Source organism: Dipodomys merriami, unplaced genomic scaffold (assembly GCF_024711535.1).
Source record: "Dipodomys merriami isolate MVZ:Mamm:240054 unplaced genomic scaffold, mDipMer1.0.p SCAF_1, whole genome shotgun sequence".
In the NCBI taxonomy this organism is placed as follows: Eukaryota; Metazoa; Chordata; class Mammalia; order Rodentia; family Heteromyidae; genus Dipodomys; species Dipodomys merriami.
This window is the reverse complement of record NW_027202270.1, coordinates 130,881,066-130,909,064: the sequence shown is the minus strand read 5'-3', so window position 1 is coordinate 130,909,064 and position 27,999 is coordinate 130,881,066. Positions and strand designations below refer to the sequence as shown.

Sequence of the window (27,999 nt, the reverse complement as noted above, 5' to 3'; positions counted from 1 at the left end):
TTCAAGATAACACCTCAGATGGAATAATGATGGTGTAACTGTCACAGGAATCATGGACTATTCCTTCCAGGAAGTTACACTATGCAACTGTAAGTTCACAGTATGGGTCATCTGAATATGTACATGTTTATGTTTCATCTTTATCTAAGCTGCTTGATATAGCCTCTTTGAGAGTTGGGATTCCACCAGCAAGAATGGAAAGCAGACACAGAATTAAACGAGCTAGCATTAGAGGGATTATTCTGTGCATATCCACATGTATATAAGTTCGAAGACGTTGTTGTCTGCCTGCGGGTGGGCCACTGTCTTCACTACCTCCCTCTCCTTTCTCCTCACAGGTTGGTGGTTTCCAGCCAGGCATACAGTGACAATTGTGGTTGTTGTTGCACACCCCTTTATAATTGCATCTTCTCACATCACAGTCAAAATTCAAATCGAGATGAGAGGTACAGTTCTTTTGAAGACAGAACCTTCCTGGGGCACACATTGCACCATCCACTACCATTCCCATTTGTGGCAGCTCTGTGCCAAAGTGTGCATCATATCCAAAGCAATGGTACTCTACTTGCTGGTATCGCACACTTAGATGGCGAAAAGCAGTGTGCTCCCCTCCTCCTGGAATACTAGACAGACCACTGCAGTGCAGCATGCCACACATAAAGTTTTCCTTGCCACATCTCACAAGTCTAGGTCCTCCTAGTTGGGACTTCACCCCACAGTTTCCAAATCGGTCACCAATCATATTCAATTGTTTATAGCACTCTGCTGCACCATCTTTTATGTTGCGTCCAAAAAGGGCTTGGCACTGTGTCTCACGATCGCTGCAGTTTCCTCTCATACAAACAGCTCGTGGGGAACACGGGGTTCCATCCTGAATGTAAGTGTCATTTGGGCATTTCTCCGATTTTCCATCACAGTATTCTGTCAGATCACAAATACCCCCTATGTCTCTGCAAATCGTTCCACGGGGAGAGAATTTGCAGTCCTGGCAGCAGTCTCCTTCACTACACTTGGAGCCTGGTGTGAACATGCAGTCAGTCCCACAACACTTATCGCTGGTGCATTCTTTGAAGGAGCCGCAGTCACAGTCCTCCAGTTGATTTATGATCTTGTCTCCACAACGAGGAGCTACAAAACGAAAACTTTCATAGGGAACATTCAGCTGCCACATGCAAGTGTCCCATTTAAGAACCCATTGGTGCACTGCTGGAAAAGAACAATTGCTAATTGTATCTTGAAGATTTGGCACAGGAGTCATGAGACAATGGGTCCTTCGAAAACAAAGGCAATGAGGTGAGTCGTGTGCCATATTAAATTGATGACCTAATGTATGTGCTAGCATAGTCGAAGCCAAAAATACATGAAATCTTCTTGCAGCCACAAACAATACTGCCCACCTACTACTACATATTGCTCCCTGAACAGCATAATGATTCTTTTCTGCAATCAGCTGTCCTGCTAAAAGCACTGAGATGCTATGACTAACTCTATATTGCCATGTGCTGTGCATCCACCTCCCAAAATTTCTTAAGAAGGCAAATGCATTGCCTATTTCCAAACTGACATAATCTGCAATATCCCAGAGCAACACGAAACGCACACGGATGTTAAAACCAGTTGGTTTGTAAATGCTGTCTACAATGCTGTTTATAATCATTACATGCTCCAGTACAAGGGTCTGATTTTTGAAGTGGTCGATGTAGGAATAAGAAACGATGTACATAACTCGCGTGTCTTTTGGATGTTTCCGCCACAAATAATAGGTGCCTGCTCTAAGACTTCCAAGCAGTTCGAGGTCTTCAAATACTGGTTTGGTTTCCTCCTCTCCAATGTCACACCTTTGGCTGGCCTCTCCTCTCTCTTCCGCCACGAGCAGAGAAATCACATGCTCAAATGTGGAAGAGGTCTCCAGTGGTTTGATTTCATAAGTGAAGTCATCCACCTGTATCCTTCCACGCAGACCTCCATGGCAGGTGTCCAGTGTGGCCAGGGATCCAGGGACCCCTTCCAGGTAGCTGTAGTAGTAACAGTCTCCAGGGAGAAAGGGATAGTCCTCCTGCATGCCTTCTTGGTTGTTGTCAGTAATAACAGGTAAATGTCTGGGCAGCAAGTTCTTCTTGAGCTTCATGTGGAACACGTGTCTTTGACCCCGGAAGCGCATGCTGTAGGCGAGCTGGTCTGGCATCTTGATTCCGCCCTTTCTCTGGGGCACCTTCCTGGGGATGACAATTTCAGAAGACGTGAAGCGCCATCCGGGTGGGCCATAGGAGCAGCAGGCAGGCGACAGCAGCGTCCAGAGAACAGGCAGCCAGAGAGCTCCAGGCAGAAGGCCCTGGGCCCAGGCAGCCCTCATGAGAAAGGGAGGTCTGTGCCAAAGTAACGCAGTCAGTCCGGTAGCAGGTGGGCTAGACTGTCCCTAAGACATCAAGATTCCCATCAGGCTGCCCAGGAGCAGTGCACACTGAGGCTGAAGGCTTTCAGCAGCTCCTGAGGTATAAAGGGAGGGTGAGCCTGTTACATAACAATGCTGTGCTCCTCAATGATCTAGAGGGGTGGGGAGGGCCTGGGGAAGAAAAAAAATGAAAGGGAGCTATTTGGAAAGTGGTATAGATTGGGGCTGAACATCCTATGGCCTGGAGGAAATCCACAAGTGAGGGGACACTTATATGGGTTCCGTGCAATTTTATGTCAGATAGGAATTCTTTCCCAAAAGCCATATGAGAAAAAGATTCAGTTTTTTTGTCGGTCGTGGACCTGAACTCTGGGCCTGGGTGCTATGACCCTCAGCTTTTCTGCTCAAGGCGAGTGCTCTACCGCTTGAGCCACAGGGCCACTTCGGCTTTTTCTGTTTATGTGGTGCTGAGGAATCAAACCCAGGGCTTCATGCATGCAAGGCAAGCACTCCACCACTGAGCCACCTTCCCAGCCCAAGATTGAGTTCTTTATGAATCAATTGGGATCGTGTAAGAAAGAAACCCTAAACAACAACAGGTATGTGCAGGATCCTCCTTTCAGGAATGTTTAGGGGACAAATGGTATTCATTGATGTTGAACCTTGCAAGTTTGAGGCACTGGTGGAAAATAATACTAAACAGTATGGAAAAGAAACCTTAATCGTAGAACAAATGGAGTGAGCACTTACACATGATTTGGAGGAAATTCTAGAGTAATGCAAATGATTCTATGGAATGAATAGGTGTGATGGAATTGGGGTTGAAGAATCCTTTCTGGATGCAGGAAAATAGCAATCATTTTCAGTGACATCATGATTTCAAATGAAAACTCGTCACAAAATGTAGTAGAAACAGAGACCTAAGTAGGCTCACACTCTATTTCTATCTCAATAACTAATCAGGATGCATTCAGTTACATGAGGAACACCAAGGAAATCAAATGAAATGATCCCAAGCCCACATTTCTCTTAGATCTCATGCTGGGACTCATTCACTTTCAGTTCTCACATGCCAGTCCCCACAGAGAGCTAGATCCTGCCAATGTGGGTGAAAGTAAGGGCGATGTCCCCTGTGGTCTCTGTCACACATTAGTGATGCTTTGCCTCCACTGGTGAAGTAGGAAAGATGGTTGGTTCAAAGCTTGTGACCTGAACTTGTCCTGAATATAAGTCGTGTATCTCTAGTTCTTGGGAAAAGAAGGTATGCTTGCTCAGCATCTAGGATTCTGATCAGCCCCCAAGTCTAGAGAATGCTCTCTACTGGTAGGTCAGACAGAGCAGCTAAAGGACTGAGAAGGAAGATTACTTCTTCTCCTGGTCTCTACTGGACACCTACAGTGGCTTTGCACAGTCAGATCTAATCTAAGTCTGTTCTCAAAGCATGGAGTGAGAGCAAGTGAGGATTCAGAGTTTCAGTTCAGCCTCTGTTGCTAACTTGCTGGATAGCTTTGAGCAAGTCCAATCTCTCAGGTTCACCATTTTTGTATAACTTGGGGCCACTGGCTCTCCAAGTCCCCATTCAGGAGCATTCAACCATCTAGGAGTTTGAAGAGCCTGTAGCCTTCTTCTCTAGCCTTTGTCTCTGAGATTAGGGGAAGGAAACAGCTCTGTTATATTTCAGTTTGCTCATATGTGCTGAAAAATACTCATTACACTATCTCAGCTGAGATTTCCAAGGCATCCTTTGCACACTTTGGCTAACAAGATAGGGATTTCATGGCTTCCCAGCATGCTAGACATGAGTGGGATTTCTTTTTTTTCTTTTTTTGGGTCCAGTCTTGGGGCCTGAACTCAGGGCCTGGGTGCTGTCCCTCAGCTCTTCAGCTCAAGGCTAGCACTCTACCACTTGAGCCACAGCACCGCTTCCAGCTTTTTTCTTTTTGCTTATGTGGTACTGAGGAATCGAACCCAGGGCCTCATGCATGCAAGGCAAGCACTCTACCACTGAGCCACCTTCCCAGCCCCATGAGTGGGATTTCTAAGCAAATTGTGGGAAAGGGTTAAAAAGGTGCCTAAATTGTTATCTGGACCTTGGTGTCTAAATGGATAGCACGAAATATAACTGTTCTATTCTTCAAAAATTCAGATTTTGATTCTGACCAGGCAGTCAGTTATAAAAATATCAGACACCTGGGCTGGGAAGGTGGCTCAGTGGTAGAGCACTTGCCTTGCATGCTCAAGGCCCTGGGTTTGATTCCTCAGCACCACATAAGCAAAAAAAAAAAAAGCCGGAAGTGGCGCTGTGGCTCAAGTGGTAGAGCGCTAGCCTTGAGCTGAAGAGCTGAGGGACAGCGCCCAGGCCCAGAGTTCAGGCCCCATGACCGGACCCCCCCCAAAAAAAAAAAAAAATCAGACACCTGGCAATACGAATACATTAAACTGGAAAGTCCTCATAGGAAGGAAAATTGTAACAGTGATTTTGAGAATCAGAATTTTATTGGCCTGAGTTTTCTATCTCCTCTCCCTCTCCCTCTCCCTCTCCCTCTCTCTCTCCTCCCCTCCTTCTCCCTCTCTCTCTCTCCCTGTGATTCTCCCCCTCCCCTCCCCCTCCCCTCCTTCTTCTTCCCCTCCCCTCCCCCTTCTCCTCTCCTCTCCTCTCCCCTCCCCTCCCCTCCCCTCCTCTCCTCTCTTCTCCTTCCTCTTCTCTTCGAGTTTCTTGTGTCTTAGATCAATCTAAGGCCTTGTTCTTAACAGGCAACTGCTCTACCACTAAGCAGTCCCCAAACTCTTCTCATATTCCTTTTCTCTTTCTTGTCAACGAAACAGGAATTCATTGATTCTATAGTAAGTGGGCCTGTGCAATATTTAAAGCGTGAGCTTCAACCTTTTCTAGATACCCTGCATCATGTTTACATTACACTATGGATCTAGTGTTTAGTGTCTCATGATGTGTTTCCAACTATGTAGTTGATTTTTGTTATTTGTTCAATTTAAAGGCATGCTTTCAGTGACTTCCATACTCTAATTACCCCTGCAGTTTACAGTTTCTATCACCTCCTACTAGCCCTCCTACTAGTCCACTCAATTATGAATCCACCAGTGGATTAATCCCTTTAAATCACAAAGACTTTAACATGAGCCTTTTCGGTGAACATGTCATCTCCAAATAACTACAACTTCCAGGTTTTTAACCTGTTTTCACCAAATTGGTGCTTTGTGTAACTTCAGACTCTTTTTTGTTTGTTTGTTTTGGTCGGTCGTGGGGCTTGAACTTTGGGCCTGGGCACTGTCCCTCAGCTCTTCAGCTCAAGGCTAACGCTCTACCACTTGACCCACAGCATTACTTCCAGTTTTCTGAGTGGTTTATGGGAGATAGGGTTTCACAGACTTTCCTTCCCGAGCTGGCTTTGAACTGTGATCCTCAGATCTAAGCCTCCTGAGTAGCTAGGATTACAGGCTTGTGCTACCGGCACCCAGCGTGACTTTTGACAAATAGTAGTCCATAATTGATGCCCGGAATGCTTGCAATTTTTTATATGTGAGAATTTCCAAGTTCATTTGTATAACTTTTTTCTCCAGTTTTGGGGTTGAAGTATTCAGTATCAGTATTGAGGCCTAACGTTGCTAGGCAAGCATCTACCATTCCAAACCTGTTTTTATGTTTATCTGTTAATGGATATTTGTGTTGTTTTCACTTTTGTTTTCTTAACAATGACTACTATAAGTTATTTCAACACCTATTAGTCAAACTGATACATTGAGAAAACACTATGAAACTGTTTCATAGTGACTGCACCATTTTACATTTTCACAGTAATATGCAAGAGAATTCTGATTTCCTCACAGCTGGATGCTATGTGTTGCGGGGGGTGGGGGGAGTAGAAGATCTATTGGTTAAAGTGGTGTCTTACTGTGATTCTGATATATATATATATATATATATATATATATATATATATGTCTCTCTCTCTCTCCCTCTCTCTCTCTATATATATATGTGTATATATATACATATATATATATATATATATATATATATATATATATATATATATATCTCCCCAATGGCTAATGCTGATGAATGCCATTTCCTATGCTTTAACATTTCTTTTGAGAAGTGGCTGGTCCAGAAACTTTTTGAGTTTCTCTTTTTGTTGTTGAGTTGTACATATTCTGTACATATTCTAAATACTAGATTCCCAGTATACACTGGGCAAATATTTTCTGCCATTGTATTAATTATATTATATTCCATGCTTTAGACTAATGAAAGCTTTAAAATTTTATGATGTCTGGTGTTCCTTTTTGTTCTCTATACCTTAGTTGCCATATTTAGAGAAATCATTGACAAGTCCGCACTCATGAATTACCTTTGGTTTTTGTTGTTGTTGTTATTTTGTTTTTGTTTTTGATTTTTGGGTCCAGTCATGGGTCTGAACTCTGGGCCTGGGCGCTGTCCCTCAGCTCTTCAGCTCAAGGCTAGCGCTCTACCACTTGAGCCACAGTGCCACTTCTGGCTTTTTTCTTTTTGCTTATGTGGTGCTGAGAAATTGAACCCAGAGCCTCAGGCATTCAAGGCAAGCACTCTACCACTGAGCCACCTTCCCAGCCCACCTTTGTTTTTATCTTTAGCGTGTGACAGCTTTGCCATGGCTTTTTAATCCTAATCCATTCTCAATTCATTTTTTTTTCATGTGGAGTAAAGTTCTTAGTCCATCCTTTTGTGTGTAGATGTCCAGTTTTTTCAGTGTCACATATTAAAGAGATTATTCTTTTCAGATTGAATAGGGTTGCCCTATTATAGGGCAACTAACACTAAATATTTGGGGTTAATTCTAGAATCTTGTGTGGTTTCTAGTAGCAATTTTATGTTTACTTCTATTATATACTTCAAATTAAATTTGTATGAGGCTTAAACAATACAATTTATTGATATCTCCTCTCTGTCTGTCTGTCTCTCTCTCTCTCCCTCTCTCTAATAAAATAGATATCCAACCATTCCAGGCTACTTTTTGGTCCTTACTTTCTGCCACTATCTTGCTGGTTTGTTCTCTGAATCTTTGCAGTAAGTGTTGAACTGAGAACCCTAAGTTCTCCATTCCTTTCCTACTTTTTCTTGATTTTTTCTTGTTCCTTACTGCACTTGATAGGACATTGTTCATCAGTCTTCTGTCAAAATGTTGTGAGTTGAACAGAGATTATATTAAATCTGTAGATTGCTTTCAGGAGGATTTTCCTCTTGTTATAATTTTGAACACATAAACATGAAATGACTTTCCATTTAGAGAGTACTTTGAGCAATATTTGTAGTTTCTTGTGTTCAAGTCTTAATATCTTCTTGGATAACTTTATCTGTTTTATTCTTTTTGATGCTCATATAGGTAGAATAGCTTCTCAGCCTTTTCTGACAGCTCATTACTAGTGTATATAGAATTAGCCCTTGAAGGCTTTTTCATGGTAGTCATTACACGGGACATGCCACTTAGGAAAAGAGGGAATTTTGAAGAGAGAATTGATAACAATGATCGACAAGTAATGCAGTCATTGCCTTATTCATGTAACTGTAACCCCTCTATACAGCATATTTTACAATAATATATATATATATATATATATAATAAAGAAGGAATTGAAAAGGTTTCAATTAAGATATTGTTCCTTTCTCTTTCTTGCTCTACTGTCTACAACTTAGAGTAAATTATTGAGTGATATAGTGAAAACATACATGCTTATTCCTAGTTTTAGAGGATAATCTTTTATTCATTTGCCATTTTCTATTATATTAGCAGAAGCTTGTACATATTTGCCCCTTAACATATTGAAAAGATTCCCATTTCTTCCTAGTTTATTAAAGGTTTGGGTTTTTAATGAGGTTTTTATATTAATAAAAATCACATTGCTTTTTAAAAATTTATTAACAAAAGTTTTTTTTTTCTCTTTTGGGGTCTGGTCGTGGGGCCTGAACTCTGGGCCTGGGTGCTGTCCCTCAGCTCTTCAGCTCAAGGCTAGCACTCTACCACTTGAGCCACAGCACCACTTGCGGCTTTTTTCTTACGTGGTGCTGAGGAATCGAACCCAGGGCCTTGAGCATGCAAGGCAAGTGCTCTACCACTGAGCCACCTTCCCAGCCCCAACAAAAAAATTTTTTTTTTTTTTTTAGATTTAACTACCCTTGCATTCTTGGTATAAATCCAACTTGGTCATGATGCATAACCTTTTTCAAGGTTATGCTGTTCAATTCTGTTTTGCTAGTATTGAGAAATTTTGCATCATTATTAGTAAGAGATATCAATCCATTGTATTTTGGTATAGTGTCTGAGTTTGCCTTTGGTATCAGAGTAACATTGGCCATACAGAATGAGTTAGCTGTTCCCCACTCTCATATTCCTGGAAGAATTTTAGGATTGCCAACACTTCTTTAAATGTTTGGTAAAGTTCACCAAATGTTTTCCAAAGGTTTTCTTTGTCAGTAAATTTTCAATTGCCAATTCAATTTATTCACTTGTCCAATGGCTACATAAATATTTTATTATTTAATGAGTCAGATTTGATAGTTTTCAAATTTAAAGGAATTTGTCCATTTCATGTAGGATATTCAATTGACTGGTTTACACTTTTCCACCTAATAATCTTCTAGTGCTTGTTCCTTTTTACAACCACTGGAAGATAATAAATCATTAAAAATGTATGATGTTCTAATCTGTTTCTTCTGGTCACTCAGCTTTCAGTTTTCTTGCTCACAGCCTGCCCTATGCTACATGAACCACAATCTTCAACATTTGATGTCAATTTTAACAACTCTTCACCTAATCTCAGGTAAAACATTTTCCTGTACTTTCTCACTGAATGTTTACAACTTGAATCCATTTTGAGTTACTTTTTATAAGACACAAATATTAGATCTAGGATCAAGATGTCTAAAAGTTAAATCCCCATGTGTTAATCCACTTTACTACTTCTCCATTCAAATTTCTGCATATTTATCAAAGGCTAGTTGGTGACTTGTCTAAGTTAACTTCTGGACTTGCTATTTCTATTATGCTTCTATTCCCTTTGCAAATATTATACCATCTTTATTACTATAGTCTTTTATTACATCTTTAAATAGAGTAAGGTAGATTTGTTTCTTCTTTTTCAAAATTTGAGCTCTTCTATTACACTTTCCTTCCAATATAAATTTTAGACCTAACCTGGGTAAAGCTAATAAAATACTATATTGGCATTACTTTAGCAACATTTCACAAATTTTTACATATTTTACTGCTCAGCTATTTTCTAATTTCCTTCATGATTTCCTGTCACAATTATTTAGAAGTATTTTATACCTTAACTTACCTAATATATTTTTGTGATTATCTAATATGATCAATTTTACTGAGAACAATCCCTGTATAAATTTTTCATAATTGTTGAGGCTTATGAAATTTGTTTCATAGACTAAAAGGATAAGATCAACTGTAGGGAACTCTGAAGCTGAGCTGTCAAACCTGGAAAATTTTTGAGAGGTTGGAACACCACCCTGACAGTACTCGGACTCTGAGAGCTGGCCATGGAAGGATTAAAAGAGACAGCTCTGGAGAGGGTTAAGAGACTGGAATGCTGCCTGCTTCCTTAGTGCTGGAAAGGCTAGCAGCTGGACCTTGAGGGCTGACAGCTTAACCTTGGAGGCTAGACAAGGTAGACTACATATCTGGATTTTCCCTGAGTTGCAGTCTCCTTTCTCAAAACAATAAGGGAACCAGAATTACTCACAAACCCTGTTTTGGTTCTGATTGTACTTGTGTAGATGCTTTATTTTTGCAGTTATCCATGTATCCTTCCCTGTGTGAACTCAAGTAAATATGCTGGTAAGCTTTGGGACCCCTGGTTCCCACTGAATTTCCTTTTTCCTCTATACCTGTCTCTGTATGTTCTAATTTTCTTCAGGCTGGTATCCCATTGTGTTGCCTCGCGTTGCAGCTAACAATAATCAATTTTCTTCCTTCTTTTCTCCCTTCCTCTCCATTTTTTGGCTTTTGAGATAGTGTCTATTTACCCACTGCCCTGGAACTCACATTGTAGCCCAGCCTGCCCTTGAACTCAATAAGCCTTTTGTCTCAACTCCCAGACTCCTGGGATCATAGGAGTATACCACCTGGCTAAAGTGAAATATGTTTCCACATAAGGATGACTAATGTTTTAAATGCCATTTGTTGAATATACTATGTTTTTTTCCCATTCATCTGTTTATGAGAATGTTTATCCTGTTGTTGGAATAATGTTATATAGGTCAAATTGTTTGATATTGTTGCTCATGTATTCTATGTATTTATCACTATTCTAAGCCTTTCTTCTATGGTTATCATGTTACTATCAAACTATATTGTGACAAAGAGTCACAATAGTTACATAGCCTTGAGGAAAGATTATAGACATAAGGTGCTTTCCATTGCAAAAAAGTCAGTTGCTTTTTATCTTATTTGTAAGTGTTGTTGAAAATATACATCTGACATCTGTCAGATAATAGCCATATGCCGATTGCTAGGAGCCATGTATACTTGGGTTAACTTAGAGTCTTATGCTTGCTAGACAAGAGTCTATCACTTGGGCTATGACCTCAGCTCTAATAGTTTTTTTTTTTTTACTTAGGTTTTTGAGATAAGACTCTCTAACTTTTTCCAGGATCCTCCTGCCAATGTTTTTGGAGTAGCTGGGATTACAGGTACATACTATAACACCTGACTTGCATCCATACATCTCTTATAATAAAAATTACCAATCAGGAAAGAATACATGATTGGAGCTTGCATTTAAGTTCACAGTAACTTACCATCATTCACGAAGAGCTGAGCTTAATGGGAATATGATGTGGATCAACACACTGAAACTGTAGTCGTTAATGGTGGCATTAATCTCTATTATTCTACTCAAAATATGTTAGTGTTTCTGCTTTACAATCTTGGCTGGAGGTAGATGAGTATATTTTAGGGTGCTCAACTGGGCCTTTGTTATGATAACTCCTACTTCATAAGTCAATTAACCACTGTAAGGATCCTGGACATACCATGTACACTCAGAACACAGAGGGTTTCGTGGATCTTTTGAATGTGGCATGATATTCCCTTGGACCATGATTTTATTTATTAACTAGCCTCACTTGTGAGAATTCTGTGGTATCCACTGCAACTTTTCTGATTTTGTGAGAAAATTATTTTCCCAAACCACTAAATGACAGAAGAGAAGAGGATTGATACCTGGACTTTCTAATGCCTGTCTCTTACCTTCCCATGAATTATATTCATGCCAAAGAAACATTAGAATAACTAAGCTGGGTGACTGCATAGGGAATGAATCTTTATTTGCTGCTTACCACCTGAACAGTAGGTAGGGACCTACTGTCATCTTACTTCATGTTTCTGATACTGAAGGGAAGTCCCTGTATCTTGTACATTGTGAGAAGGGTACTCAGTTTCAGACATGTCCTAACATTTTAGCAAGAAACTTTTTTAAAAAATGCATAGGATATTCTATTAGAGAGGCTTTCTTAAGTTGATGAGTGACAGACTTAGTCTACCTGGATCTAGAACGTATTTGATAATATATACAAATCCCAACAGTCAACAGACAAATCAGACTTGACCCCCAAAGGAATCCAGTTCCTGACAAGAAAACTCTCCTTTTTGATGCTGGGCCACTGTCATCACTACCTCCATAGCCTCTGTTCAGGCAGTGGGGTGGAGACCACCCATAGCTGCAGTGACAATGATGTTTATTATTGCAGATCCCATTCATATTGCAGGTTTCAGGCAGGCAGGCTTGTGACAAGACAGACAGACTGACACACTTCTTATGGATGCAGATCTTTCCTGCTCCACAGGAGGTGCCATCTTTCACTTCACCAAAGTTGGGGATGCCCCACCCAAAGTGATGTTTAATACCCCAGCAGGTAGCACCATCGATGTGGGTTTGCTGCAAAACGGAATGATCTTGGAGCTGGGGAACATCTTCCACATTATCACACTGAACTTTCCCACAAAGGATATCCGACGTGTTACATTTCAAGTATACTGTGCCATTTATCCCACAGTGCCCAATCTGGCTTCCTTGGGAGTTGATTTCTTTATAGCAATTCTGAGATGCACTCTTGGCACCTTTGCCAAAAATCTCCCTGCACTGTTGGTCATGGGTATTACATTGCTTTTGGTAACAGTAGGCAGTGGCACTACAGGGGATCCCGTCCTGCACGTATCCATCTTCTGGACATTGATGGGATGTCCCATTGCACCACTCTGGAAGGTCACATTCATTGGCCTGTTGCCTACAAAGTTCTCCTAATGGCATAAATTTGCAAGCTTTGCAACAAAGCCCAAAAGCACAAGTAGCCCCAGGCTTCAGAGTACAGTTCAACCGACAACAAGGATCTTGTTTACACTGCTGCACAGACCCACAGTCACACTCCTCTCCTCTTTCAATGACACCATTCCCACAGCGCTTCAACCAAAAGATACCTCCTGGTCTTGGATGACTGTGCAAACAAGATCCTTGGCTTAAAATTGTCTTCTTAAATGTATCGTAGCTACAATTGGTGAATCTGTCTGCTGGTACTCTGAAAGTACTCATGATGCAACCCTTTTCTCCACAGGAACAGAATTTCTCATCATGCTGCATACCGAAAGTGTGACCTAATTCATGGGCTACTGTGTTAGCAAAAAGAGACCATGGGTCTCCTTGGAAATTATCAACTCCACAGTTAAGAGGAGGACGACATATTCCTGCAACATAGGCTAAACCAAGTACATCTATTGAGCTTTTTATAAAAATGTGAGCAGCATCATGCTGTAGCTGGGAAAGACTGACTTGTTTCCACTGAGTGAAATCCTCTAAAACCTGATTTATGTCTGTCATTGGGAAAACATTTCCTTGATTCCAAATCACAATGCCAATTAAAGTCACGTAAGTATCCAACTGGTGATACACAGAATCCACTATATTGACAACAAGAAATACATCCTCTTGCACCTTTGATAAGTTGCTTTGGGAGTAAATGAAGAAATCATGGTCTGTCACGACAGCCAACTCCAGAAACCATGTGTGGGTCCACCAGTCACCAGAAGAATTTTGTTTCAGACCAGAGTTCTCAGCTCCTTCAAATCCCAGGTGTTGGTGTGCTACTGCCTTCTCTGTTAAACCACACCTCATGGGTGAGAATTGTGTCTCATTACCATATAACCGATAAACCAAGTGTTCAAATGCTGTAGAGTGTCTGATGGGTTCGATTTCATAATTAAGACCACTTATTTGTAAGATTCCCCGAAAGCCTCCAAAACAGATGCTGAAAACTACCAAAGATTCAGGGGCTCCATCCACATAACCATGATAGTAACAGTCCCTAGGGACAAAGGGGTAGTCCTCAAGGACAGCATGCTGTTCTGTATAGGTGAACACAGGGAGGTTTGGGGAAACCAACAGCTTCTTGGGCCTCATGTGGACAATGTGCCTGTGGCCCTCCAAGAGCAGGCTGTAGGAGAGCCATCCTGGAGTCTCTGTACTTCTGTCCCTGCTGGTCACCTTCAAGGGGATCACCACTTCAGGGGAACTTGGGTATTGGGTGGCCCCCACCTGGAAGAGGCTAGAAGGGGACAGAGGCACTGCAAGCCAGAGCAGCACAAGAGTGACTCTCAGGGGTGCTCCAGTCTTCACAGCCACCATTACGGAGCCATCTTTCCACGGTAGAAGAGGACAGAGAATGAGGTACTTCTGTGAAGGCTCCTCCCCCTGAGGGACTGAGTGCAGCACTGATCTTTATAGATCTGTGTCCTGGCAGAGGAATGTCATCATAGCTGCAGTGCTGAAAATGAAATAAAGAGAAGGGTGGGGCCGGGCATAGGACTAAGGAATCTTGGGGAGAAAAAGAATGGAGGGCCAAAAATTGATAGGTTAGATAGATAGAGTTAGGTTGTTATAAAAAAAAAAGACAATATTGCAATATTGGCCATATGTTGGTAATTGCTGAAGTTGGAAGATAAGTACTTACAAAATTACTCCAATAGATGTTTATAATATCCATAAGAAAATATGTTAAAGCAAAAACAGAAGAGACAAGTAGGGTAACTCTGTCTTGACTTGTCCAACATAGTACCGAACTAAGTTTGTCTTTGTATAACTATTGACAGTCTCCCATTTGACTGTCAATACTGGAGACATCAAAAACAATAAATAATTCTTATGACAATTTATATTAGTATTGTGGTTTACATTTTTTTATTCACTGTCCCTCATTATTATATTCCATTTCATCCAAGACAATTAGACTCCAAGGTCCTTTAACTTTATCTTCTACAGTGCTAACACAGCACTGTGTTCCATGAAAAGGGAGTCAAGTGCCTTGGATTCTAAATGAGTGCTGTTTAAATGCATTCATGTTTGATTATAGTTTTTCAAAGAGGAAAAATGTCAAAAATTGGACATCTTCTAAGAGTATGGCAAAAATAATCTGTGAACAATCTGTTCCTACCAGTTAGCAATCAGTAAACACAAAAGACAGAAAGGAATTTGAAAATTCATGCCGCTTAAGGGCCTTGAGAAGAAGATCTCTGTCTTATTAGAACAAAGCCATGGGAATGCCTGTTGTTTTAAGAATTCTAGAGAAGTCTCTCAGTTTGCTTAAATACATATACAACTGTTCTGGAAAGTGGAGAAGTTCTGTATTCAGCATGCATCCTGGCTGGGAATGCGTCCATTTCTTTCCCTCCTCATCAAAAAAGGCCCCCATATATCTAGAGAATACAAAATGCAAGATGTTGTGTCAGATATTAAGGAAAGAAAATAAAAATGTAAACCATTAACAAAATGTCAATTCAGCACTGAAATATGGAAGTAGGAACAGGTCCTATTGTATGCAGTATTTTGTATTGAATGCATCGGAAGAGCCCTTCCTCGTACTCTAAGAAAAGTGCCCAAAGATTTCATCATCATTTCAAATGACTGAAAAAAGAAAGAAAAATAAAACTAAGAGCTGGGCACAGGTGGTTCATGCCTGTAATGCTAGCAACTCAGGAGGCTGAGCTCTGAGGATCATGGTTCAAAGCCAACCTGAGCAGGAAAGTCCATGAGACTTTTACTTCTAATTAACTGCCAAAGAGCTGGTAGTGGAGTTGTAATTCAGATGGTACAGTGCTAGCCTTGATCAAAAAAGCTCAGGGACAGCAGTACCCAACCCCCAAGTTCAAGCTCTAAGTATCAAAAACAATACATTTATAATATAATAGTTTCCCAAGTGCAGGAGCTCATGGCTGTCTATAATCCTACTCAGGAGGCTGAGACCTGAGGATCTCCATTCAACAATAGCTATAGCAGAGAAATCTCAAATTATTTCCAATTAACCAACAGAAAGCTGGAGGTGTGGCTCCTTGAGTGCAAAAGTGGGGTGGTGGAGTAAGAGCACAAAGTCCTGAGTTCAAGCCCTGGTACTGGCACATTAAACAACAAAAGTGTAATATATACACATATATCTGAGATGATCCAAACTAGATTAATGTCACTACACAAACTCCCATAAAGTCCATAGGAGCATCTCAACAACGCATTTGAAATTCATGCATTGAAATTAATGAAAGACTTAAGGTCTCAAATAGTTTCCACTACCAGTAACATGTTGCAAAGCTAAAATTCTTTTTCTCTTATCAGTAATACAAAATAAATATCAGACATTCTAAGTAAAGGAAAAATGCCTTTTTTGGTCCCACAGTAGAAATTATAACAAAGAATTTCCATAAGGGAAGTGATTAAAGAAGAAAATTATGGGGGTTGGGAAGGTGGCTCAGTGGTAGAGTGCTTGCCTTGCATGCATGAGGCCCTGGGTTTGATTCTTCAGCACCATATAAGCAGAAAAAGCTGGAAGTGGTGCTGTGGCTCAAGTGGTAGAGTGCTAGTCTTGAGCTGAAGAGCTGAGGGAGAGCGCCCAGGTCTAGAGTTTAAGCCCATGACCGACAAAAAGAAAGAGAGAGAGAGAGAGAGAGAGAGAGAGAGAGAGAGAGAGAGAGAGAGAGAGAGAGAGAGAGAGAGAGAGAGAGAGAGAGAAGGAGGGAGGGAGGGAGGGAGAAAGGGAGGGAGGGAGGGAGGGAGGAAGGAAACTATAAATTATGCCAGCCCTTGGAACACTGACACAAGGGGACTGGATGTTGTAAGCCATTCTGCACTACATCTGAAATCTGGACTCAAAACCAAAACAAAACAGAATAACTATAGAGAGAATATATTATAAATTGTGTTAGGAGTTACTGTCAATATTGAAGAAGTTCAACTTTTATGAGGTTTAAAGTTTTTAAAGTTTATAATTTGTTGTGACTTCTTCCTTTTGCTAAAAAAATGTGTATTTTAATAGTTATGCATTTGTAACTTTGCACTGCTTCCCTTAAAGTGAAAATTGTTTTGTAGATGGTTTAGGTTTAAAAATTAGGTTCCATATCTCTGGAAAATAGGTTCTATATCACTACCATACTGGTAGTGGTAAACACAGTTTCTTCCAAGAACATAGTTTCTTATAGCATCTTAAACATGATCATTTGAGAAGCCTTGCATAGATGATATGAAAAATGAAGATATCTAAGCGGGTACCCATCTTCTCTTTTCTTGGTCAATGCTTCTTTTATCCTAATTAGTGCTTCTTTATATTTCAATACATCTTCCCAGGAAGGAAGGAAGGAAGGAAGGAAGGAATGGAGTCTTCTTTTGAAGATAAAGGGAGAGGAACACAGAAGGGAGGAAGGGAAGAGAGAGAGACAGGGAGAAAATAAAATTCAACCTTCATTTCCCTTTTAAGGAATGTGTCCTCTATCTACCTGGTACATTGAACTTAAGTTTCAAGAAAAATTATTTTTTTATTGGAAGGCTTGTTCTAATACTTCTATTCTCAAAAGCTTTATATACCAACCATATGGTCCAGAATCAAGGATCCTTTTCTCTACTTCCCAGTAAATCTATTTAGATAATTTAATCTATAAAATCTGACAGTACTGACTTTATCATTACTCATCAACCACCCTATCCCTCTCAAAGAAACTTCAAAGTCTTAAGCACCAACTTAATGACATTCTCTACCAAAATCTTACACTCAATCTAGCTATGTCAGCAAGTCAATAGATAATCTAAAAACCATAAAGGTTGATATTTCTTTAATTCTTGCAATACAGATTCAATACAATTCAGCTTACTAAAAGAAAGATACCCGAAATAGCATAAGGTATTAACTTATAGCTTTTTTCTCTCTATCGTTCTCGATATGTCCACTTAGGGAATATGAGTTGCTGTGGATGTGAGGATAGAACATTGGAAGAACAAATAAAAATGAAGAATTGTAAAATAATATAGGTGTGGTGACTCAAGCTTAGTACTCCTAGCTACTTAGGCAGTAGAGATCAGAGGATCATAATCTGAGGTCAAACCAGAACCTTCCCTCTCTGCAAAAAAATTATCTAGACTCCATCTGAACCAATGGCTGGACATAGTGACAATGTGCCTGCTTTCTCAATTGTGTGCAAGACCATATGTTGAGGATAACCAACATTTTAAAAAAGTTGGTGGAGTGTCTTAAGTAATAGAGCACCTACCTAGCAAGCACCTGGTCTTGCGTTCAAAAGCCAGTACTGCAATGGGAAGGAAGGCAGGAAGGAAGGCAGGAAGGCAGGAAGGAAGAAGGCAGGAAGGCAGGAAGGAAGGAAGGAAGGAAGGAAGGAAGGAAGGAAGGAAGGAAGGAAGGAAGGAAGGAAAGGAGGGAAGGAGGGAGGGAGGGAAGGAGGGAGGGAGGGAGGGAGAGCACAAAGGGCACAGAAGGAAGGGAAGGAAGAAAGGAAGGATGAGAGAGAAAGAAAGAGAAAGAGAAAGATAGCAGTTGTCCATGTAGAGCAGAGATGCTGAGGTACTATAAGTGGAGCTCAGACCTCTGACATGGATCAGGAGTTGGGGAAAGGTTTTGTATTTTTTTCCTAAATGCTTGAGAGCACCAGTGCTAAGAGGTCATTTGTTCAAGGACATAATAACTAACTGTATTCAATTAAAGCTACTCCAGGCTTTTCTAGAATATACAATCTCCTGGGAAATTAGGAAGCCCAGTGATCTCATGGAAGTTCATTATGGACTCCTCTGAATCAGTCTTCTCTAATGATTTAAGAATGTCTGGTTGCTGCTGTACCCACAATGTTGAGACATTTGTCATGGATGTGGACTGAAAAAGCAACTTCAAAAAAATGTTCATCAAAACTAGTGACCCAAAAGACATCATGGGCCACACCAAGAAAAGTCTCCCTGCAAGCCCCAGCCCCGCCACAAACCATATTTTTTTCTTTTCCTAGAGCTCAGCTTGACAGCAGGCAACAACAGAAAAATAAGTTCAAAGAATTTTTAAACCAGATTCTTGGTCTCATTCCTAGGATCTCAAAGACAAAAACTCCTGAAACAACAAGTTTTACTCATCCCTAGAGCAAATCAGTGCTAGTAAAAATGCATGTTCTCTATCATAACTCTCTCAAGTCAACACCCATCTACCACATATTGTATAAACTTCCCCTTCTCACAGCAATTGCAAATTCCTTACAACACTTACATACGAATAACATCTTAATCTAATGTCCTATTGTACTACTTCTATTTGTCTGGCACTAATGGGTCAGAACCCAATAGAGAGGTATGGAATTAATTTAGTCAGTCATAGCCTACAGTTTTTCTTTAAGGCAACAATAGAAATACCAGAGTATCCCTAGATCTTAAGTGATTTGTACACAAATGGTGCCCATTTATTTGGAGATGGGAGGGGATGTGGAGGATAGTGAGGCCACTGAGTCACAAAACAAAGTAAAAAATATCTATAGTGCTTCCAAGTTCAAAGACAGAATAGTTTTGAGGATTTTCGGCTTTACAAAACGATCTAAATCCACAGCCATATCTACTTGTCTGCTACCCACTCTCTACCCCAGTCTCAGGGGGAAAAGTGATCTTTCCCATATTCAGATCACATCTTCCATTACTTGAGGACTTGTTCTATTAACTTCCCCTTCTCTCCACAGTATCTTCACCTTCTCCTATTTTACCTACTGGCAATTAGGATAATCAACTCGTTCACCCTGACGTGCTCACAATTGGAAGCCCTACATCCCAGCAATGCCCTCAGTCCCAGCCAAATTGTAATGGTTGGTCACTCTTCCTACAACGCTCTACCACCAACCCATACTCAAGTCATTCACATCTTTAAAAGGAAAAACACAGCAAAAATGAAGAAACTTCCCATTACCCATGCACTAACTAGTCTGGTTACCAATTTAAACGTACAGCCAAACTTAATGTCTTAGCAGCAAAAGATGCAGTAGTTTCCAGGGTCCTTTCTGTGAAAGTAGGTTATACAACCCTTATCAAGATTTCTACTTGAAACCAAACAGAACAAAGGAATATAAACCCTTCCCTCTTTGTCTCTCAGGTGGCTAGGTTCTAGATTTAGCTACTGAGCAACAAGGATCTTTTATGTCTACATAAACAGCAACTGGCTCTCCAAGATGTCTTGCTCTGGTTTTATCTCTTCATGACATTTTCTCTGAACTCAATAATTGGAATTGGATAACCTTAAGAGCAGCAACATAATCCTGAAGCAGTCAGTAGTCCAATGCTGCTGATACACCTAAGAAAAAATGATTGTGGTTCTAATTGTGACTAAACTGTAATCTCAAATCAAACCTGTCTACTAGCATAGCATAAATGAATTCAGCTAAACTGATGCTGATAATGTTAATCTCTTTTTTCTCTTTCTCTTTTTTCCTCTGTCTCTCCCCCCTCTCTTTCTCTGCCCTCTCCATTCATCACCCCAGCCTATTTCTATTGGTCCATTTAACTGTGCCAAACAGAAATAGGCTTTATAGACACACATCCAGGTAATTATAAAGTCAAGCAAAAAAAACTGCAACAGGTTTAGGATGGAGAGACACTTTTAAAATGTGTCTTAGCTGAGCATGATGGTGCTTGCTTTGTAATCCTAGCACTTGGAAGTCTGAGGCAGGAAGATCATAAGTTTGATAGCAACCAAGCTACATAGTCAATTTATGACCAGCTAGGCCTACATAGGAAGATCCTGTCTTTAAAAAAGTGTTTTTGTTTTGCCATCTCAGGAAATAGAAAAAGACAACTTCTGGGGGAAATGGACCTTTAAATTTTACTGAAAATACTGAGGAGTAAGTAAGAGTAAGAATATGCTCAGCATCCGTTGCTCTGCTATCTAAAGCTTATGATCCTGATCTGATCTAATTTTTGTTTAGGTAGACATGTCCTCATGTTTTCCTACCCTTAAAAGAAAAATTATGGAGGTTGTTCAAATAAAGCCATCTTCCTCTTCTACTTTTTCTTCTTTCTCCTCTACCACCACTTCTTCCTTCTCTTCCCCCCCTCCTCCTCCTCTTCCCCTTCTAAGACTTCCTCATCCTGTTCCTCTTTGTGTGCATCTTTCAAAGCACACGAAGCAGCATAAGAACCAACCAATCACAGGAGTGGGCCACAGTAGTAACAGTTGGCTAGAGTTATCCTTTACATTTGATTCTTCTGAACCATTCTTTGGAGGTGGAGCACTGTCTTCACTCCCTCCATAGCCTTTAGTACTACTATAGGGAGGTGCCCATCTAGGGTTGCAGTGACAGTGCTGTTTATTATTGCTGAGCGCCCTATGTTGCAGGTCTCAGACTTACAGGTTTGTGGCAGGTTTCTGGCAGACAAACCATACTTGCACACTTTTTATGAATATATATCTTTCTTGGACCACGCGTTATACCATCTTTCACTTGACCGACATCAGGTATAGACATCCCTAAGTGATAATCAGTTCCCCAGCAGCCAGTGTTATTGAGGTGAAACTGATACACTATAGAATGTTCTACAGGATTAGGAACTGTGTGTACGTTTTCACACTGAACTCTCCCATACGTGATATCAGCAGCCAAACATTTCACATAGATTGTGCCTACAATATTGTAGTGTCCAAAACTATTTCCTTGAGTGTTGATTTCTTTGTAGCACCTCTGAGATGCACTCCATGCATCACTGCCAAAAAAATCTCCTTGCACTGTATGTCATGGTTGTTACATTTTTTTTTTTTTTACTGCTATAAAAAGGCCACTCCAGGGGAGCCCATCCTGCACATATACATCTTCTTGGCATGTCTGGGACATCCCATTGCACCATTATGGCAGGTCACATTCACTGGCCTCTTGTATCCACAAAGTCCCTGATGGCATGAATTGGAAGTCTTTCCAACAAAGTCCAGAAGCACAAGAAGCTCCAGGACTCAGTGTACAGTTTAAAACACAACAGGGATCTTTTGCACACTGGTATATGTTTCCACAATCACACTCCTCTCCTTCAACAACTAGGGTTGCCACAGTACTTGAGTCTAAAGATATTTGCTGTATGTGGAAGGGGGTAAATACATAACCCAGTATTGCCAAGAACTGTCCCAATATTGGCTATAATTTACTTGACACCCTTCTTTTTTTTTTTTTTGGTCCAGTCGTGGGGCCTGAACTCTGGCTTGGGCGCTGTCCCTCAGCTCTTCAGCTCAAGGCTAGTGCTCTACCACTTGAGCCACAGAGCCACTTTCTGGCTTTTTTCTTTTTGCTTATGTGATGCTGAGGAATCTAACCCAGGGCCTCATGCATGCAAGGCAAGCACTCTACCACTGAGCCACCTTCCCAGCCCTTGACACCCTTCTGTAGGCATACATGGCTCACCACTTCAATGCACACACACACCACCTAGTGTGACCAAGCTCATGAGTCACGGTATGTGCAAAAAAGAATAATGATCTGTTTTCAAAAACATCAGCTCCACAGTTAAAAGGTCTCTGGCATATTCCATTAACATAGGTAATACCAAGCCTTGTGCGCTTTAATTTTTAATGAAAAGATGTGCAACATCATATCTCAATTGGACATTAAGCTGCTAATGCTTCCAAACAGAAAAATACTCCACAACTTGATCTATGTCACCACTGGTTAAAAAAAAAAAAAAAAGAAAGAAAGGGCATTCATTATTCCAAATCTCCATCATGGCCAAAATTATATCAACTTCAAGAGGTTTATAAAAACAAATCCATTATATTGATAACAAATATTTCAAACCACACTTCTGACATACTACTTTTAGAGAAAAGACATCTATCATGGTCCACAACTAACAGCTCAATAAACCACCAGTGGGTTCACCAACCCACCTAAGAACTTCGTTTCAGAGTAAAATTATAGGACAACTGCCACTCCAATTAGAATGTTAGTTTATCTTCTGTTTACCCACATCTCATGAATAGCAATTGTGTCTCATCACTTTCTATCCTATATACCCAGTGTTCAAATGTGGCAGACATTCGAATTGGCTCAGTTTCATAAGCAAGATGATTTATCTGCAGCATGCCTCGAAAGCCGCCAGAACAGGTACTGAGGGCAACCAGAGATTCAGGATCCCCTCCACATAACCATGCTAGTAGCAGTCATCCTGGATGAAGGGCTGTTCCTCATGGATGGCACACTCTTCTGTGTAGGTAAGAAGAGGGAAGTGTGTAGAAACTAGCAGCTTCTTGACTTTCATGTGGACAATGTACCTCTGGCCCCCAAACCGGAAACTATAGGAGAAGAAACCCAGAGCCTTGGCTCCTTTGCCCTGCTGATCACCTTTCAAGGGGATAACCATTTCTGGAGAGATGAAATGCTGGGAAGGCCTTGCCTGGGAGAGGCTAGGAATAGACAGAGATATCTCAAGCCACAGCAACAGAAGAACAAGCCTGATATGTGCTGGGATCTCACTCATTGGCATCATGGAGATGTCATTATGGAGGTAGGGCATGAGGAATTGCTGGTCTAGCTTCTCTCTCTGAGCTGATCAGAGTGTGGGCTGATCTTTATAGATTTGTGTCCTGGCTGAATTGGACCATCAGAGATGCAGTGCTGAAAACAAAAATAAAAAGGAGAGTAGGAGTGAGAAAGTGAAGCTAAAACAAGTCTTGAGATGGCACCAGATTTGAAACAATAAAAAGATAAGATTCCCTCTAAGAGTAGAGGATCACAGTAAGATTTTTTTTAAAAGATTAGACAAATGCAGGTAATTGTCTGACCGAGGTGATAGATAAATAAGGATTCATTATGCACTGTTCTTTAAACATGTAAAGTTGCAAGACACTTTCCATTTTAAAAAGATGTTGGTACCTGACCCAAATTTCTGTCAATTACAAACTTACTGACAAACTGCACATTCATTGTGCATGTGAATAACTCACCCAAGCCCATCATTTTTAATTCCTTTATGCATGCAGTTGTTTTAGCTCCACTTTCCTATCTACAGACACTTTATGTAAACTTCATTCTGTTCTAAATTAGCCATCAAAAGGGTGCACTTAGAATACACCTTAGTGTTGGGAAGTCTGATTCCAATCTGGATGAATTTTTACTTCCTAATGCTTTCTTACCTACCCAAAAGCTAAAGACAAGCCAGGCATAGTGACACATGCCAATAATACCAATATTCAGTAAGTAGAGGCAAGAGGATTACTAACTAGTCAAGGGCAACCTGGGCTACAGCGTAAGCTTGGGAGGCCAGCCAAGGCTATATAAGGAGATCCTGTCTCAATGAAACAAAGCACTGAACATTAAATGCGGTTGAAGATGGGACACCTGCTGCCACAGCCGGCTTCCTCCAGTTACAGCATGAAGAGAACAGCCTTCCTTCCACACAGCATATGTGCATCATGCTCCTGACCAAACAAGGCTCTTATTAATATAAACTCAATTCAAATCTTCATATGGCTAGTGAGTTACTTCGATCTCTCTGTTTCAACTTGTTTTCCAAAGAAAGCTGCATTAAGGAAATTCAGCCTAAAATCAGTTCTCTGAAATATTCAGGACACCACAATTTGATACTAAAGCTCCATTATGCATGAAAATGTAAATTGTGGCTCGAGTAAAAATTGTCCATTCACTGATTTCCACTTAAAGGTAGCAGCAGTAAATTGCTTCACATTTGAAATCAATATTAAAGCAAGTTTGGAAACATTAACACACAGAGGTGATAAGTATTTTAAATAAGGACTAATGAGATCCACAGTACAGAGTATGAACAATGTCCTATGAGCTGGCACAGGTAGTTCACACCTGTAATCCAAGATATTCAAGGAGGCTGAAATCTGAGGAGGATCATGGTTGAAAGTCAGCCCAGACAGGAAAGCCCAGGAGGCTCTTATCTCCAAGTTACTTCCAAAAAGCCAGAAGCAGACCTGTGGCTCAAGTGATAGAGTACTAGCCTTGAGCAAAAAAAGGTCAAAGACAGTGCCCAGGCCCTGCATCAGACCCCAGCATCAGTACCTTATTTGTAACAATTAGTATATATCTAGGATAATCATAGCAGATGAGCAGAATAGCTCAATAGCTATGTACATATGACCATGTAAGATGATGCTAAGTGAAATGAACTCCAAGACATGGACATATAAGAGGTTTTTCTTTGTTGTTGTTCTCAATGTACTAAGTGATTTCTTTTTTCTTTTGTGTACCACCCCCCCCCAACCTTCCCTATGGTTTATCCCCTTGTCACTGTATTTGATTTGGTATCCTGGTTATTGTGTATACATTTATCTGAACTAGGAAGGGAAGGGGAACAACAAAATGGTGAGACAAAGGACAAAAGGGGAACCTATGCAACAGCGATACAAGACAATATGTTGGAAATGATCTGTACAACTTGGGGAAGGCATTAGAGGGAAGGGAAGGAGGGAGAAAATGGGGGAGGGAGTAACAAGTTAGACAAGAAATGTAATCACTACCCTATGTAACTGTAGCCCCTCTGTACATCACCTTGATAATCAAATTAAAATTTAAAAAACAAAAACAAAAAAAGAAAGGAAGGAAAGAAATATGTAACTGCAGGATTTTAGGTCAATTGGGGGGCCACTGGACACCATGAGATTGAAGCCTCTGAAGTATCTCTGATTTTAAAAATATGATGAAATCTAACCAATTTCCCTTCCCTGTCTCTCTTCATCATATCCTTGCTATTTGCTACAAAGTTTTGGATACTGAGAGAGGATCACAAGAAAGACTTGGAGATTAATAACATATAAAGCATTGTCAGAATTATGAAAAAGTAGCTTTGCATAGCTGACACGTCTATAATCCTAGCAGCTACTCAGGAGGCTGAGACTGGGAAGACTGTAGTTCCAAGCTAGCTATGGCAAAAGCGTTCCTGATACCCCATTTCAACCAAGAAGACTGAGGATAGTGGTGTGTGCCAGTCATTCTAGCTTTTTGCCAGCCTAGGCAAAAAGCAAGACTCTGTCAAAAATATTCTGAATAAAAAGGGTTAGAAGTATGGCTCAATTAGTAGATCACTTGCCTAGCAAGTGCAAAGCCCTAAGTCCAAACCATACACATATGTATTTATATATATATGAATATATACATGCATATATACACATACATATGTTAAGTGTATACACACACACACACACACACACACACACACACACACACACACACACACACACACACACACACACACATATACTAAAGGTAAAATGGAAAAGTTTATTGCAAAGAATGTTTGGTATAGACCAGTCTTTGTTACCAGTGTATCACTCCCAAGACAAGTCCTAAAGGAATATCGCATTCCCCTTATGTGAACTGGTGCCACACTCCAGCTCTTTCTCTATGACATTACTTAGACTTCAAACATCACAAGCATCTCCCCCCCGTCTCTGTCTGTCTCTCTCTCTATCCATCACCAAGAAGCTATTGCAAATTACTCAGAATCCCTATCACTCTACTTCCTCAGTCATGATATAGTCAAGCATTTCTCAAACATGGGCCACAAACCATACTGGGCATGAAATAAATATAGAGTCCCAAGTAAATTAAACACAATAGAGTAGAAGACACCAGAAAGCATTGCATTGAGAAATATAACCTGCCATTGCCTATCACCACAAAAATGAGTTCTTATTATGATGATCAATTATTTTCTCATCAATTATTTTCACCTCTTTTTTCATGGGGCCTAAACTCTGGGCCTGAGTGCTGTCCCTCAGCTCCTCAGCTCAAGGCTATGACTTGAGGTCCACAGTGCCACTTCCAGCTTTTTCTGCTTATGTGGTGTTAAGGAATCAAACCCAGGGCTTCATGCATGCAAGGCAAACACTCTACCACTAAGACACCTTCCCAGCCCCTCACCTAACTCTTATACTTGGTCTGTTAAGCTAGGAATGGCAGTCTGCACTTTATTCTCCGTAGTGACAAGTCTTCCTAATGAGTTTTCCCTAAAAGGGCACCAGAGGAACACTAAACGTAAAAAAAAAAAAAGTTCCTAAAAGTTAACTATTTCCTGTTTGCATGCTATTACTTCTTGAGTTTCCCTATCTCCATAGTTTTGTGCCCTAACTGTGACATTTACTTGATACCACATACTCAGAGAAAACTTTTTTTTTTTTTTTTTGGGGGGGGGTCCAGTTGTGGGGCCTGAACTCTGGGGCCTGGGCACTGTCCCTCAGCTTTTCAGCTCAAGGCTAGCGCTCTACCATTTGAGCCACAGCGCCACTTTCTGGCTTTTTTCTTTTTGCTTATGTGGTACTGAGGAATCAAACCCAGGGCCTCAGGCATGCAAGGCAAGCGCTCTACCACTGAGTCACCTTCCCAGCCCCTCAGAGAACACTCTTAACAAACCTCTTCAAAGGTTCAAGAACCAGCAGAAAGTGCTTCTTCCTCTGAAGTCTGAGAACTGGTCATACCAGAATGATCTCCAGTCCTCTGGGAATCCAACATCAACCTGACAATGTTCCTTTCTCAGATATTCCATTACCAGGCTGGGAAGGTGGCTCAGTGGTAGAGCACTTGCCTTGCATGCTTGAGGCCCTGGGTTTGATTCCTCAGTACCACATAAGCAAAAAGAAAAAAGCCGGAAGTGGCGCTGTGGCTCAAGTGGTAGAGCGCTAGCCTTGAGCTGAAGAGCTGAGGGACAGTGCACAGGCCCAGAGTTCAGGCCCCATGACCGGACCCCCACCCCCCCCAAAAAAAAAAAAAAAAAGAAATGAGATATTCCATTACCAGCTTCATCAGGCCATGCCACATATTAATCTTGATATTATCCCTTAAGTGTGAGGTACCCTCCCTCTGAGATTTGAGTCAGTTTTTTTGAGACAAGCTTCTTAAGGTACCAGCACTTCCCCAGAATCACTTTCTAAAAGGCTATCAAAACTCCATTCTTTCCTGAGTTCCCAAATTATGAGCACCATTACAAAGCCCTATCCTTCAGGTCCCAGGTCAAGGTCCAGGTTTATGAGGTGTATTATAAAATAGTTTGGATTATCATAGCTTCAACTGCTTCCCTCTTTCCCTTTTGTTGGAGGTGTAGGTCTTGGGAAATCCTACCTCTACATACCTCTCTATATTCTCCGTTGATTTTTTTTTCAGTCCTCTAATACTTTCTTAAATTTTTTTCCTGTGGCAATTTCCTTCTGGTGAGTTTTTCTTTGAAATGGATCTTGGAATACACAAGGCCTGGTTTATGAGTGGTTGCAAGAGAGATAAATGGGAAATGTGGGACTGGTCTGGGCATATCCATGGTCT

General features: G+C 40.8%; 2 protein-coding genes and 1 pseudogene across 2 annotated transcripts; all 3 read right to left on the bottom strand.

The window, feature by feature from the left end:
• LOC138832891 (disintegrin and metalloproteinase domain-containing protein 20-like) lies at nt 1–27,895 on the bottom strand. The gene is made up of 2 exons (XM_070031102.1): nt 27,812–27,895; nt 1–2,487 (listed from the first exon to the last, which is right to left on the bottom strand). The coding sequence occupies exon 2, from the start codon at nt 2,351–2,353 to the stop codon at nt 128–130; it is 2,226 nt and encodes a 741-aa protein (XP_069887203.1). The 5' UTR covers nt 2,354–2,487; nt 27,812–27,895; the 3' UTR covers nt 1–127.
• Adam21 (ADAM metallopeptidase domain 21) lies at nt 11,723–27,893 on the bottom strand. Its single transcript, XM_070031112.1, has 2 exons — nt 27,812–27,893; nt 11,723–14,219 (listed from the first exon to the last, which is right to left on the bottom strand). The coding sequence occupies exon 2, from the start codon at nt 14,078–14,080 to the stop codon at nt 11,942–11,944; it is 2,139 nt and encodes a 712-aa protein (XP_069887213.1). The 5' UTR covers nt 14,081–14,219; nt 27,812–27,893; the 3' UTR covers nt 11,723–11,941.
• Nucleotides 20,826–27,901, bottom strand: LOC138824088 (disintegrin and metalloproteinase domain-containing protein 20-like; annotated as a pseudogene).
• Between the last annotated feature and the right edge of the window lie 98 nt (nt 27,902–27,999).

Bases quoted from the DNA above. Each gene is read 5' to 3' on its own strand.
- LOC138832891 (XM_070031102.1), bottom strand. From the start codon at position 2,353: ATGAGGGCTGCCTGGGCCCAGGGCCTTCTGCCTGGAGCTCTCTGGCTG.
- Adam21 (XM_070031112.1), bottom strand. From the start codon at position 14,080: ATGGTGGCTGTGAAGACTGGAGCACCCCTGAGAGTCACTCTTGTGCTG.